At 38.6% G+C, this 14,785-nt stretch overlaps 1 protein-coding gene across 4 annotated transcripts in view; it reads left to right on the top strand.

The window, feature by feature from the left end:
* The window catches only part of Usp45 (ubiquitin specific peptidase 45), a 64,216-nt gene extending 56,755 nt beyond the window's left edge, over positions 1 to 7,461 (top strand). For 3 of the 4 annotated variants that reach the window (XM_052718105.1, XM_052718104.1, XM_052718107.1), the window contains 3 exons: positions 284 to 370; positions 2,080 to 2,233; positions 3,851 to 7,461. In XM_052718105.1, the coding sequence (XP_052574065.1) occupies positions 284 to 370; positions 2,080 to 2,233; positions 3,851 to 3,981 (372 nt within the window). In that variant the 3' untranslated portion in view covers positions 3,982 to 7,461. Of the gene's footprint in view, positions 1 to 283; positions 377 to 2,079; positions 2,234 to 3,850 lie in introns of those variants that run through there. The other variant, XM_052718106.1, reaches the window with a different exon arrangement.
* The last annotated feature ends 7,324 nt before the right edge of the window (positions 7,462 to 14,785 follow it).

Below are 14,785 nucleotides of genomic sequence, written 5' to 3'. Positions count from 1 at the left end.
TAAACTTACTTTTCCATTAATTGTTGTAAAAACCACAAAGGAAGTAATTATTTACCTTATTCATGGTAAAAAAAAAAATCCCATGTGAACAAATAACCTTTCTAATAGCAATATATGAAATTAATTTTTAATATGTGAAACTTGATGTGACTACTATTAATCGTGTTTTATTTGTATCTATGAGAATAATAATTTCTAGAATTCTTTTGGTTTTAATTGACAACTTAGTACTTTAAACTTAACTAAGTTTGTTTTACTGAAAAAATTATTTTGTCTTTTTAAGGCTGGCTTGAGTCTCCGTAAAGTGAACAGACATGTAGACTTTCCGCTTACCCTTGACTTAGCACCATTCTGTGCTGCTTCCTGTAAGGTATGATATGTTAAGACATTTGATTAACTAGCAAGTGAAATGCTTAAATGAATACTTTTATTATTTATTAGACTATGCTTTTGTTTTGTTTAAATAAGCTTCTTAAATGAGCAGTTGTGGCATATTAATATGTCAAATGTGATTTTTGTTCTTTGGAACAAAGATAGTAAGGCATTAGGCATGGATCCCAAACATCAAAACTACCTGTTCATTATTAGCAGATGATATGATGGCTTTGTGCCCTCCTGTTCCTCTGAGTGAGCCAATGAGTTATAGTTTTAGCATCTGTCTGTATCTTTTGCAAATAAACACACTAGTGCGTTGTTTTTATGCCACTTATGTATACTACTGATATTCGGATATTTGTCAGCTGAATACAATAGGTTCAAATTGCTAATACCTTACTAACAAGGTTTACAGTTGCTTTCATGTACTTACATGTAAGACTTGTGCAGGTAAAATTGATTCACATTTTATTGAGGAAAATAGTTTTAGGGTAATAGAGTGTCATATTCATGGTTATTGGCCAGAAGTCCAGGTTTTGTGGTATGTCACAGGATACTTATTGGAACTTAATAAATTCAATACATTGACTAAGTGAGTGCAGCTTTCTGGTGAATCTAACTTATTTGATGTGGAATACCAGCTCTGTTGGTTACTAACATTCAGTACTAACACTCAGTATTTCTAGAAGTAATAGATAATACAGCAAATAAGAATGAGGCTTTCTAAGCTCAGTGTTTAGTTTTTGAGAACATAGCATTTTTGAAAGTAACCGTTCTAAAGAATTTCTAACATACTTAATAGTAGACAGAACAGTACAATGAACCTCCACCATCCATTCCTAAAATCTCGGGTCTGTGGCTGGTCTTGGCCCTTCTTTTCATCCATATACTTTTCTACGTTGTCCTCTGTTACTGCTTTGAAGAACAGATCAGGTATCATTTCATTATGCATGTCTGAAATATAATAATTACTCTGGGCTCCTTTTCTGGTTTGGTTTTGTTGTGCTTATCTTTTGAGAAATGATCTTGCCCAGACTGGTCCTGACATCCTGAGCCCTCTCCCTCAGCCTTCCATGTGCTGGGGCTACAGGCTTGTACCAGCTAGCCACCATGTTTTTTCTTCTTTAGATTCCTTTTTTTGTGAGTGGAGGTGACAATTGAACCCAAGACATGTCACATGCACTGAGCTATGTTCCTAGCCCTCTTTCCCATTTTAATACAACCACAGTGTCATTTAATATATCCTTCATACATTAGTGTTTATATTTCCTGTTGTCTCATAAATGTGATTTTTTTAAAATGAATCAGTATACAATTCATTTTAAAAATCAATACATTAATTAAAATGAATTAGTTTACAAATAAATCAGTGATGCCTTGAATACTGTTTTAATACATAATTTCTTCTTTCTCCTTTTGGAATCTTTTTTGATTTTTGCCATAATTTAGATTTTGATGATTATCTCTTAGTCATTATTGTTTTCTACATACATGCAGTTGTGATTAAAGAAGATTGGATAAATTTGAGTCTGATAGTCCCCTCTCTTTGTTTTGTTTTTCTAATGCTGTTCCATAATGAACTTTCTATTCCTTGAGAAGCACAAAGTATCCCAGTCTGGTTTGAAGAATACATCGCTCTGATGTATTTACGTTTTTCATGCAGTGTTTCACTGAACTTTACTGTTTTTTTCCTTTGTTTGAAAGAATATAAGTGTGGGAGAGAAGGTTCTCTATGGTCTCTATGGTATCGTGGAACACAGTGGCTCAATGAGAGGAGGCCATTATACTGCGTACGTGAAAGTGAGAGTACCCTCCAGGAAGCTATCCGAATCCATGACTGGAAGGAAACCCGTACCAGGTAAGCCCTCCTAAGCATAGTTTAGTCTCAAAGATGAAAGAATTTATATTTTACAGGTTCTCCACATGGATTTATTTGATTAATTTTAAGTCTGCTTAGATAATCTTTAAGAATCTTAATAATAATCCCAAAGAAGTATCCTGTTAGGCATTATGAAGTGACAAGTGATATTTTAAAGTTACTTCAGTGGTTTTTGGTTTTGTAAAACAGTGTGTGTGTGTGTGTGTGTGTGTGTGTACTGGTGTGTATAGCATAGTGGGCTGTCCCAGTGTGAAGTCCAGCAGTCGGTTCTGGTCTTCCACCTTGTTCTCTTGATTTTGCCACTATGCTGTGTATTCCAGACCTGGGGACTTCTGGGTGACCCTCTTGTTTCTGCCTCCCATCTCCCCATAGGACTGTTGGGATGACTGATATGCACCACTGATATCTGGCTTTTTTTGCACTGGTTCTGGGGTCAAATTCAGATCACCAGGCTTGTGTGTATAGTGCTTCTGACCACTGAGCCACCTCCTCAGCAGTGATACCCGATCTTCTGAAGCTCTATGAGGTCCTGAAAAGAGTGGGACTTGGAAATGTGCTAGCTTTGCTGAAAGGCCATTAGATTTGCTTCCTCGTCCCCTGTATTTTTTTCATGTGTACTTATGTGTGAATGTGCAGCTATGAGTGCAGTTGCCTATACAGTTCAGAAGAGAGCATTGGAATCCTCTGGAGCTAGAGTTACAGAGGTGGCTGTGATTTGCCCAGCATGAGTGCTGAGAACCAAATTCGGATCCTCTGCAAGAGCAGTGTGTGCTCGGTCCATGCTGGCATCTCTCTCACCTCCCCATTATTAGTTCTTGTGGTTGTTGATGGGTTGGAGTTTTTGTTGTTGTTTTTGTTTTGACAAAGGGTCTCACTACATAACCCTATCTGACCTGGAACTCACTGTAATAGGTCAGGCTGGCCTCAGACTCACAGAGCTCCACCTGCTTCTTCCTCCCTCATGCTGAGATTAGAGAGGCATACACCACCATGCTCAGCTCCTTTATTAGTTTGTTTGGTTTTTTTTTCTCAGAGCTGAGGACCAAACCCAGGGCCTTGCGCTTGCTAAGCAAGCACTCTATCACTGAGCTAAATCCCTAACCCTTTATTAGTTTTTTTAAATGTATTTATTATTTATGTGTCTGTGTGTTTACTGTATGTACATGTGCATGTGCTTGGAGGTCAGAGAACAGTTTGTATACTCTGTTTTCTCCTTCCGCCTGTGTGTGGGTTCTGGGGACCGCATTGGTGGCCAGGTGGTACAGCAAGCCCCTTTCCTTCCTGCGCCATCTCTCTGTCTCCTCCTTCCTCCTTTTTGATTAAAGTGAATCTTTTCTCTGAGAAATTAAATATAACAAGGCTAATATTTCACTAGATATTTAAATTAAAATTTTATTAACTGGAAGAAATTATTGGCATAATTTATTAGTGATATTGGTGCTTTGATAGCATTAGTTCATTTCAGGTAATACTTAATCTAAGAAAAAACTCATATGATGTTAGAATTAAATATATTTAATGAAGAATGTGTTGCTGCTTACAATTTAGAGGACATAAACACACTAACTGTAAAATTGTACTTTTTTGTTCTCCTAGGTTTGAAAGAACCTGATAGTGAATTGGGAGGCCACTGGGTCCATGTCAGCGACACTTACGTGCAGGTGGTTCCAGAATCAAGAGCACTTAGTGCACAAGCTTATCTTCTTTTTTATGAAAGAATACTATAATTATCTATTAACTGTTAATTAGCTCATCTTTATTTTAATGCTGCAATGGTAACCATAATATGTAATGTGCCTTTGTAGTCTTTAGGAATAGTGCATCCTTCCAGTGTTATTTAACTTTTTCATCATATCGTGAATCCTTTAAAAGGAAATTAATACACCAGGCTGTTGGGGCACACGCCTTTAACAATCCCAGCACTCAAGTGGCAGAGGCAGGCAGATATATGAGTTTGAGTCCAGCCTGGTCTACAGAGTGACTTCCATTATAACCAGAGCTACATAGAGAAACTCTGTCTCAAAAAATAAGACAAAACAAATTAATTGGTTAATGCTTTCAGATCTATATTCTTAAATGCAAAAATATGTTTCATATTAATTGTCATGTCCGTGGAGATCCCTTTCTCAAAAAATGCTCTTTTTGATAGTAGTAGAGAAGTCACCTTTATGATATGACTCATCATTACAGACATTCAGAGATGGAAATTGAATCATACTTTAATAAACTGTTTCCTAAATGTAATACAGCTTTCCTGAGTGCATGTAATATATCTTGTGTTATAATTGACTTACTTTTGTTTTAGCCTTTTAAAATCTTGGCCCTGTTTTGAATCATACTTAACATTTTTTATGTGCTTGTTATTTTTCTAGTGAAGAATTGAAGTGAGTTTATAAATAACTGAAAGAAAAGTTGTTCATCCTTGTACCACTCCACTTAAAATCATCTCAGGGCTTTGCGGTGACGTGTGTGTTACTGCACGGAAATGTTTCTAGAACAGTGGGAACTAGTGCCTAATGTAACATAATTATTTTTCGTATTTTATGTGATTCGGTCATGTAAAAAGGAGCCACTGTCATTTTGGTAGTGTGAGTTTACAACTAGTGTATTGATTAGCTTATTGTTTAGAATATTTCAAAATATTGAAACATTTCATAATCATTTGCAGTCTGTTGAAGATAATTTGTAAGTGACTGGCAAAAGCCAAAATAAAAATGTAGGTAATTGTAACACATAGAACCGGTAAATAGAAGTTGATAATCCATATAGGAACATAGAATTTAAAGTTTAAAGATATCTCTGAACTATAAGTTAACAAATTATATTTATAAATGGTAGAAAATCATATTCTTATCAGTAACAAGGGAATATAATACATTTTCTACTTCTATACTTTGGTAAATATTAAACAAGGTGTTGTCTTCTTAAGCATCATATAAAAGTTCAGGTGGGTAGCGGGGAGTGTAGTTCTGTGGCTGAGCACTCACCTAGACTGTGCAAGACCCTGGTTCCATCCCCAGCAACACAAATCAAAAATTTGGGGTGGGCTTGGCTTTTACTTTAATGGGGCACAGGGTTGGTACTTTAAATGACTAAGGAGTAACACAGAATAGTTTCCCCTTCTAGAATTCAGATGATTAAACTGTGAAACTTAGCATGAGAAATATTACTACCCAGAATTTAAATAATCACTGAGGTGGTTCACTGACACATGGTATTGAATGAAAATGTAAGGGAATGGTTCAATGTCCTAATCATCAGTGCTAGTGTGTGATACTGTGGACAGATGTCAGGGAGAGAGGCTGTAAATTGTGCAGACCTTTAGCCAGACATGGTGACATTCTGAAGTCATCAGTGTTGCCTCTTGATGTGTAGATGGGCAAAACTGTGATTTGTCTAATGCAGAAATTTTAAAATACCATTGTATTAATAAATTCTATTTTTAAGTTGTGGAGGAAATTTCAATGATGATTCTATTGATTTTTCATATTAAAGATGGAAAGATATATTTTATCTGCAGAGCTCAGTTGTGTCCTCTAAAGAGAACTTTTCAGTGTTTCCTGTTTCATCAAAAATCATTGACATGGAATATTCTAGCTCCAGAACAATGAGTTAGAAAAATAATTTATTTGTTCAAGTTGATATCTTGGTCATAACAATTGCTTCCCCCTGCCCCCTAACTGTAAATAGTTACCTTTTTTTCTCCTAGAAAAGATACTATTAAGAAATATATGGCAGGGAGGGGAGGGATATACTGTGATGGGGATATAATAGATGAGAGAATAATTAAAAAAAAATAGCTGGGTGGTAGTGACACACACTTTTAATCCCAGCACTCAGGAGGCAGAGGCAGGCAGATCTCTGAGTTCAAGGCCAGCCTGGTCTACAAAGTGAGTTCCAGGACAAGAGAAACCCTGTCTTGAAAGACAGGGGGGGAGAGACAGAGAGAGAGAGGACAGAGAGACAGAGAGACAGAGAGACAGACAGAGAGAGAGAGGGCAGGTACTCATACCTAGCATCTAACAGTATTTTATCACACTTTAAAATAGGGAAAACCTAAAAGCTGTGTGGTTTTACACATTATTCTAGCAGTGACATGCAAATAAAAATACTTTTATTTATAACTTAGTGCTAGTTGAGAGATTCTAAAGTGTATTTTTTTATGCTCTAAGGTTATAGTGTTTTTCTTGCCATCTAAAAATGGAGGAAAATGGTTTGATTTTGATACCTAGAAATTTCTTATCTAGATTTTGTAATAGAGAAAGATCACTCAAGTCTACACTTACAGTTATGTTTTTATTTTGAAGTTTTCCAAAGCACATTTGCAGGAATTTTAAATTGTGAGACTTCTGTAATAACAATAAGTTTCCAGATACCTCGGGAAAACAGTGCAAATAAACAAGAATGTTTACAGGTCAACACAACTACTTACTGTTTGGCACAGTAAATTTGAAAGGTAAAAGAGGGAGGCTTTTGTCTAGAAACTGGTTCACAGGGTACCTCTGGCCCCAATTCTCCCCTGGTTCTTCTGTTTGTAAAACGATAAAATTTTCATGATGTGCCAATTATGGGAATGTGACATAGATAAATATACATCTATACTTAAGATATGTTGTTTAATGTTTTAAAAATTATATAAAGACCACCTATTTAAGTGGTCAAGGAAGTGATTGTTATTATCAGCTCAGAGTAATATATCAACAGAGCTAAATTACTGTATTTAAAAACTTTTAGCTTGCATGTGTGATTAATTAGTGATTTTATGCAATAGTTGAATACAATTTCCTGAAGATTTAGCTGTGAAATATCACCACACATTGAATTTTTGTTGTACAAAATAACATCCTGCCTACTTTCATGAACTTCATACTCAGCTTATTTTTCTGCATGACATCTGATCAAATAAACCTAAACCAAATATGTGCAATAAAATCAAGCTATTAGATAGCATCCATTGCATTATTGGAAAAATGATTTCTGTAGTAAAATGTTTTTCTTCGTGTAGAAATCATCAAAATTCAAATGTGTTTAAAAGATACATGACTATTTTCAAGTATCAATAATAAATTCATGGTATCATTTCTACTCTTATCCATTTTTATAGTATTTTAAAATATCTGTGTAACTTATTGAGCATCATTTTGTCATTGCTGTATATATAAACATCATAATAAATATTTAATAAATATTAAATTCTTATGTTAACAGTTTGGTCCTGCAGTTTTGCATTGTATGTTATTGACAGAGTATTATATAAACATTGTATTTACATCTGTTTTAGTCCCCTTGGCTTGCTATGACAAAATATAATTTGAGGAGCTCATGAACAACAAAAATTTCTCTTCTACACTTTTAGAGGTCAGGAAGCTCAAGATCGAGGTACAAACAGAACCACTGTCTAAATGAGGTCTACATCAGATTTTCTGATAATGCCACCTCAGTGTTTATTTACTTGATTAAAAGGAAAAGGGAGCTTTATGACATCTCTCTTACAGGTCCTAATCATATTTATGAGGGCTTCACTCCCATAACCAAATCTTTTTCTAAAGGCCCCAGTTCATGTAACTCTCATATGGGGAGTTTGTAAATGGGACATAAACGTTTGGTTCATAGCAACCTTTATGTTTTAGGAATACACTACTTTAAAATAAAAAAAAATCTGCTCCCAACCTGGTGCTGGGGATTGCATCTAGTAGTTCTTCCCCTGAACTGCATCCTCAGTCTAGAAAAAAAAAAAAATCTTACATGGGCTGTTTGTAGTGTCTGTCAATGGTGAATATTCAATTTGTCTGCTATTTCTCAGGATGGTTTGAGTTATTTAGATAGGATTGTACACTAGGAAATGTGTACATATTTGTTTTAACTTTTTTGGAGTCATGAAGCTTCCTGAGGTTATGATGAAAGTTACATACTTTCATTTGTATTCAATCACTTAACAAGTGTTTATTGATACCTGCTCTCTGGCATTAGGGATATAGCAGTGAACACAAGAAATCTCTCAAGAAGTGAGGAGTAATGAGAAAATATGTCAAGTGGCAGTGTCTTAGTTACAGTTTCTGTTACTGTGAAGAAACACCATGACCAAAAGCTGCTTGGGGAGGAAAGGGTTTATTTTGCACTTCCTATCACAGAGGGAAGATAGGGCAGGAACTTGGAAGCAGGAGTTGGTGCAGAGGCCATGGAGGAGTGCTGCTTATTAGCTTGTTCTCCATGGCTTGTTAAGTTGGCTTTCTTTGTTTTTTGAGACAGGGTTTCTCTGTGTAGCTTTGGTGCCTGTCCTGGATCTCACTCTGTAGACCAAGTTGGCCTTGAACTCACAGAGATCCGCCTGGCTCTGCCTCCCAGTGCTGGGATTAAAGGCGTGCGCCACCACCGCCCCGCAAGTTGGCTTTCTTATAGCACACAAGACCAGCCCAGGGGTGGCACTACTCACAATGGGCTGGGCCCTCCCACATCAATCACTAATTTTAAAATGCCCAATAGGCTTGTTGGCAGCCCTATCTTAAGGAGGCGTTGTAGCGTGAATCTTAAAGGTACTTATTAATAAAATCAAACCTGAAGCCAGGTATTGGGGTGAATACTGGAAGATCAGAGAAGCAGAAAAAGCCACAGCTTCCTCACCTTGCCAGTTCCTCAGCTGATCCTGTTTCCTCAGACTGGATGCCTCTGAGTCTTCATCCAGAATGAATCTCAGGTGAACTGCTGCTCGAAAGCCTGAAAGCTTAACCAGCCAAATGCTTCTAGTTTCTGGTCCTCACGCCTTACATATCTTTCTGCTTCCTGCCATCACTTCCTGGGATTAAAGGCGTGTGTCACCATGCCTGGCTGTTTCCAATGTGGGCCTTGAACTCACAGAGATCCAGAGGGATTCCTGCCTCTGGAATGCTAGGATTAAAGGCGTGTGCTACCACTGCCTAACCTCTATGTTTAATATTGTGGCTGTTCTGTCTCTGACCCCAGATAAGTTTATTAGCATGCACAATATTTTGGGGAACACAATACCACCACAAGGCATTTTTCTCACTTGAGGCTCCTTCCTCTCCTCTGACTCTAGCTTGTGTTGAGTTGACATAAAACCAGCCATCACATAAGGAAAAAAACCTCAAATATTGCTTACAAGCTGTCAGGAGTAACATCTAGCAAAGAAGGATGTCCCAATGATAACAGCTCTGATAGTACCAAAGAGAAAGCCAAAGAGAGAAGAGTGAGTCTTAATTTTAGGACTCCCTCTTGTAACAGGAACTGAGAAAAGAAATATTGATATTTATATATCCCCAGAAAAACATTTGCCAAATATTTGTAGTTTTAGAAGTTGGTGGGTTTCCTGAAAGCATTTTCATACATTTCATGGAATACCCCCAAGTAGAAATACCCAAAATGTTTGCAAATAACCCTCTTATTCTTTTTTTATGATTTATTGTTATTTTATGTGCATTGATGTTTTGCCTGCATGTGTGTCTGTGTGAGGGTATTGGATCCCCTGAAACTGAATATACAGACAAATGTGGGTGCTGGGAATTGAATCAGGGTCCCCTTGAAAAGCAGTCAGTGCTCTTAACTGCTGAGCTATAACAGAGCCCCAGTCCTGCATGGGGGAAGTACCATTCAGGCTGTAAAACTCAGCATGTAGACAGCACCACCTGCCAAAACTAAAACAAAGACTTAATCCATCGAAGTCCAAAGTTCCAAGAAAGTCTCTAAATGTACTAATCTTGGGTTTTTTGTTTTTTTTTTTTTTGCTTCTCTAGTTCTGTATCTGACTATTAATTGAAGTATGTAAAAAATCAGGACATAGTTTTTGTGCTTAAAAACTCACCCTGAGAAAGGCTCGGGGTTACTTTGGGACCTCAAACACCCAGTTTAGTCACCAGCCAGCTAATAAAGACTTTCTATTGGCTAAACTCATGTCTGGTGAATAGCCAACAGCAACCCATTTCTCCAGCCCAAATAATCCTGTCTTCCTTTTTCTTTTTGCTTTTGTTTTTTTGTTTTTGTTTTTTGTTTTGTTTTGTTTTTCAAGACAGGGTTTCTCTATGTAGCCCTGGCTGTCCTGGGACTAACTGTGTAGACCAGGCTGGTATGTGCCACCACTGCCTGGCTTAATCCTGTATTTCTTAGGACAAGATGGATTAAACTGCATTAATACCAAATCCCGGTCACCTAAAACAACCAAAATTGAGCAGTGCCTAGTGGCACATGACTTTTATCACCACACTTGGGAGGCAGAGGCAGGTGGATCTCTGTGAGTTCTAGACCAGTCTGGTCTGCAAATCAAGTTGCAGTACAGCCAGGGCTATTACAGAGAAACCGGGTCTCAAAACCTCCTCCCTCCTCCCCTCCCCCCTAAAAAACTCAACCAAAGCTATTTCTTATTCAGAACCCACTGCATCCAGGCAATCTCCAAAGGAAACAGTCTCCCTTTTTTGTGTTGAAATAGAGTGTTGAAAATTCTCACTCTAGCAATAGTCCTTTACCTGGAGTGTGTCACTCAGCCCATTGGCTAGTAGTCATGTGACCCTGTAGACTTTAAGGAAGGAGAATGGGATGTGTGAGTTTACTAGAAGCCTCTGTCTCTATACACCCTTCTGGTTACCAGGCACTGAGCTTTGCTTTCACACTTGGCAACACAATGACTCCATTTTCAAAGGTCATAATCCAGGTAGTTTTATCCCCTAAAACCGGTTTTCTCGAAGTGTGTTTGGTCAGGTCTGGGTGTTGTTTCTGCTGCTCTGAAGCCCCAGGAGCCAAAATCGTTATAATTCCTACATACTTCAGGAACAGTGTTGGAATAGTAACCAGTAAGCATGCTCATTCGGGAAGAGGGAGGATGGAGACAGTGCCAGGACCATTTTGCTACAGGTGTGGGGTAATTCACTGACTTTTCTCACTATAAATTCCAGGAAGGATTATAGCATGAATCCTAAGTGGTCTTATGATAAAAACCTGGAGCCAGATATTGGGGTAAATGCTGAAAGATCAGAGGAAACAAAGGAACAAGCCACTAGAGAAAATTCTCACCACTACCGAATCCTCAGGCCTAAAGGGAGGCGAGATCCTGTCTCCATAAATCCTCAGACTGAATGCCTCTGAGTCCTCATCCGAAAAGGCACCAAACTCCTGTCTCCCTCTGCCTTATATTCCTTTCTCTGCCCAGCCTTATCACTTCCTGTCTCAACCTTCCTAGTGCTGGGATTAAAGGTGTGTGACTCCCAAGTACTGGGATTAAAGGTGAGTGACTCCCAAGTACTGGGATTAAAGGTGTGTGCCACTTGTTTCTCTTTTAGACTGGATTAATCTCGAGTAGTACAGGGCGGCTTTGAACTCACAGAGATCCAGCTGAGTTAGGATTAAAGGGGCTGGGATTAAAGGTGTGTGCTACCACTGCCTGGTCTCCATGTTTAATCTAGTGGCTGGCTCTGCCCTCTGATCTTCAGGCAAATTTCATTCGTTGGAGTACAAACAAAATATCACCACAAGGTTTGTTTGGGGTTAACATCCTTGGCTACATCTGAGTGGCTGCTGCAAAATAAGACATACTTACAAGTGGCACAGCCTTTTCCTTGTTGATCAGGAGCAGTTTTCTCTTTTTAGTATGTAATTGTGATGGCTATTCTTGGATGTCAAGTTGACTATATCTGGAATGAATTATAATCCAGAAATGGAGGGTACACCTGTGAGATTTTTTTGCTTTGTTTGAAGTGGGTGAATCCACTTGTAGTCCAGACTTCTGAGGTTGGAAGATACACACCTTTGATACAGATTTTGAGGTGGGAAGACACACCTTTAATCTGGGCCACACCTTCTGCTAGAAGCCTATATAAAGACATTGAAGAAGGAAGTTTTTGCTCTTTGCCTTCTTGCTCTCGCCTTGCTACCAAGTCCATTCCTTCACTGGCATTGGACCTTACTTCTTCAAGATTCCAGCATCTACAGAAGACCAGCTGAGACATCCAGCCTTGTGGACTGAGAAACTTCTGAATTCTTTTGGTGTTTCCAGACAGGGTTTCTCTGTGTAGTTTTGGTGCCTGTCCTGGGTCTGGCTCTGTAGACCAGGCTGTCCTCAAACTCACAAAGATCCGCCTGCCTCTGCCTCTGCCTCCCGAGTGCAGGGACTCAAGGCGTGCCCACTGCCATCGCCTCTGGATTCTTGAAGTTTCCATTCATAGCCAGCCGTTGTTGGACCAAGTGGATCACAGCCTGTAAGTCATTCTAATAAATTCCCATTATATACACACTACAAACATATATGTTTATATAGATACACATGTATACATATATATAAAGAGAGAGAGATTCATTCTATAAGTTCTATTTCTCTAGAGATCCCTGACTAATACAATAATTGCACATTCTTTGAGTCAAACTTTCTGGTTTCTTTTTCTTCTATTTTTTATGTGTGTGGGTGTTTTGCCTCTACGTGTTTATGCACACGCATGCCTAGTACCTAGGGAAGCCAGAAGAGGGCAACTGATCCCCTGGACCTGGAGTTAGAGAGGTGTCATGTGGGTTTTGGAGAATCAAATCTAGGTCCTCTGGAAGATCAGTCAGAGCTCTTAACTGCTGAGCCATCTCTCCACCTCTAATTTGAAAGTTTTAAATATAGAGGGTCATTAGAACTCATCCTGTAACAAAGATCACAACGGTGTGGATTTCACAAATACTTTGGAAATCTTTGCAATGCTTACAAATATTAGAAACTTAGCCAGGCAGTGGTGGCACACACCTTTTATCCCAGCACTTGGGAGGCAGAGGCAAGCAGATCTCTATGAGTTCCGAGGCCAGCCTGGTCTACAGAGTGAGTTCTAGGACAGGCTCCAAAGTCACACAGAGAAACCCTCCCATGAAAAAAACCAAACAAGGAAAAAAATGTTAGAAACAATTTATTTTCTTAGAGAAAAAAAAAACTAAGGGTAAAAATGTGCTTTTGTTCTTGTCTTTAAACAATATAGTATGATAGCTATTTATATAGTAGTTTATACTGTATTAGCTATGCACTTGCTGCTTTTGAAGAGGAACTTAGTTTTGTTCCTACACCTACAAGGCAGCTCGCAACTGTCTGTAACTTCAGCTTTAGAGGACCTGACAGACAGCCTCTTCTGGCTTCTACCTGCATCAGGCACCACATGATCCATATACATGCATGCAAACAAACACTCATACTTGAAAAAAAAATCTTTTAAAAAAAGGCTTTATCTCCTATTTTGTGCAGTTAAAAAATCCAACCTTAGCTAGGTATGATGGTATATGCCTTCAATCTCAGAACTCACTCAGGAGGCAAGAGGCAGGTGGATCTCTGAGTCAGAGGTCAGCCTGGTCTACAAAGCAAGTTACAGAACAACCAGGGCTACACAGAGTTACCCTCTCTCAAAAACAAACAAACAAACAAACAAACAAACAAACAAGGAAAAACAACCCTACAAAGATCAGAAGATCAAAAAAAAAAAAGGTTGCTTCTGTTCTCTCTTGTTGTGATTCTCACAAACCATCTAATCTCTTCTGATTTCTATACTTACCTTCTCCCTTCCCAGACTCATATAAGGTTTTATTGTGTAGCCCAATCTGGTCCTTAACTCCCAGGCTCAAGTGATCTTTGGGCCTCAGTTTCCAGAGCAAATCAGACTACAGGTATGTGATGGTGTGAGTAAGAATGGCCCCAACAGACTCATATATTTGAATGATTACTCACCAGGGAGTGGTACTATTTGAAAGGATTAAAAGGATTAGGAGATGTGGCCTTGTTGGAGGAAGTCTGTCACATGGGGTGGGCTTTGAGGTTTCAAAAGATCATGCTAAGCCCAGAGGCTCTCTCTGCCTACAGGATCATGATGTAGCTCTCAGCTACTGCTTCAGTGTCTGCCTGCATGCCACTACCATGATGATAATGGACTAAACCTCTGAAACTATATGCAAATCCCCAGTTAAATGCTTTCTTTTTATAAAAATTGCCTTGGTCATTGCGACAGTTTGAAAGAATATGGCTCCCAAAGTGAGTGGCACTATTAGGAGGTGTGGCCCTGTTGGAGGAAGTGTGTCACTGTGGAGGCGGGCTTTGAGGTCTCATATACTCAAGCGACACCATGTTCAGATCACTTCCTGTTGCCTGTGAGTCAAGATATAAGAATTCTCAGCTCCTTCTTTAGGCATCATGTCTGCCTGCATGCTGCCTTGCTCCTGCCATGGTGTCTTTTCACAGCAATAGTACAGTGATGAAGACAAAGCATGTACTGCTGTACTTATCTCTTACTTCTTCACACTACTTTGTCAAATGCATCCAGTAGCACCTAGTGTCTAGCTTTTAAAACTCTTCTATTAGCTGGAATTTCATTATATACATTGTTGTTTCCCAGGTTATGGTGAATCTCAGTTAAATCCAATGTTTTACTGTGGCATAATGTAAAGTACCACATTGCTAGACAATACTGTTAGTTTCTATGTCTGTCAATCATCTTCTACTTTAATTCAAAGGGTTTTGTTTTGTTTTGTTTTGGAGACAGGGTTTCACTGTGTAGCTCTGGCTGTCCTGGAACTCAT

Source organism: Peromyscus californicus, unplaced genomic scaffold (genome assembly GCF_007827085.1).
Source record: "Peromyscus californicus insignis strain IS unplaced genomic scaffold, ASM782708v3 Scaffold_5__1_contigs__length_169319896, whole genome shotgun sequence".
In the NCBI taxonomy this organism is placed as follows: domain Eukaryota; kingdom Metazoa; phylum Chordata; class Mammalia; order Rodentia; family Cricetidae; genus Peromyscus; species Peromyscus californicus.
This window is presented reverse-complemented; position numbering and strand designations above follow the sequence as displayed.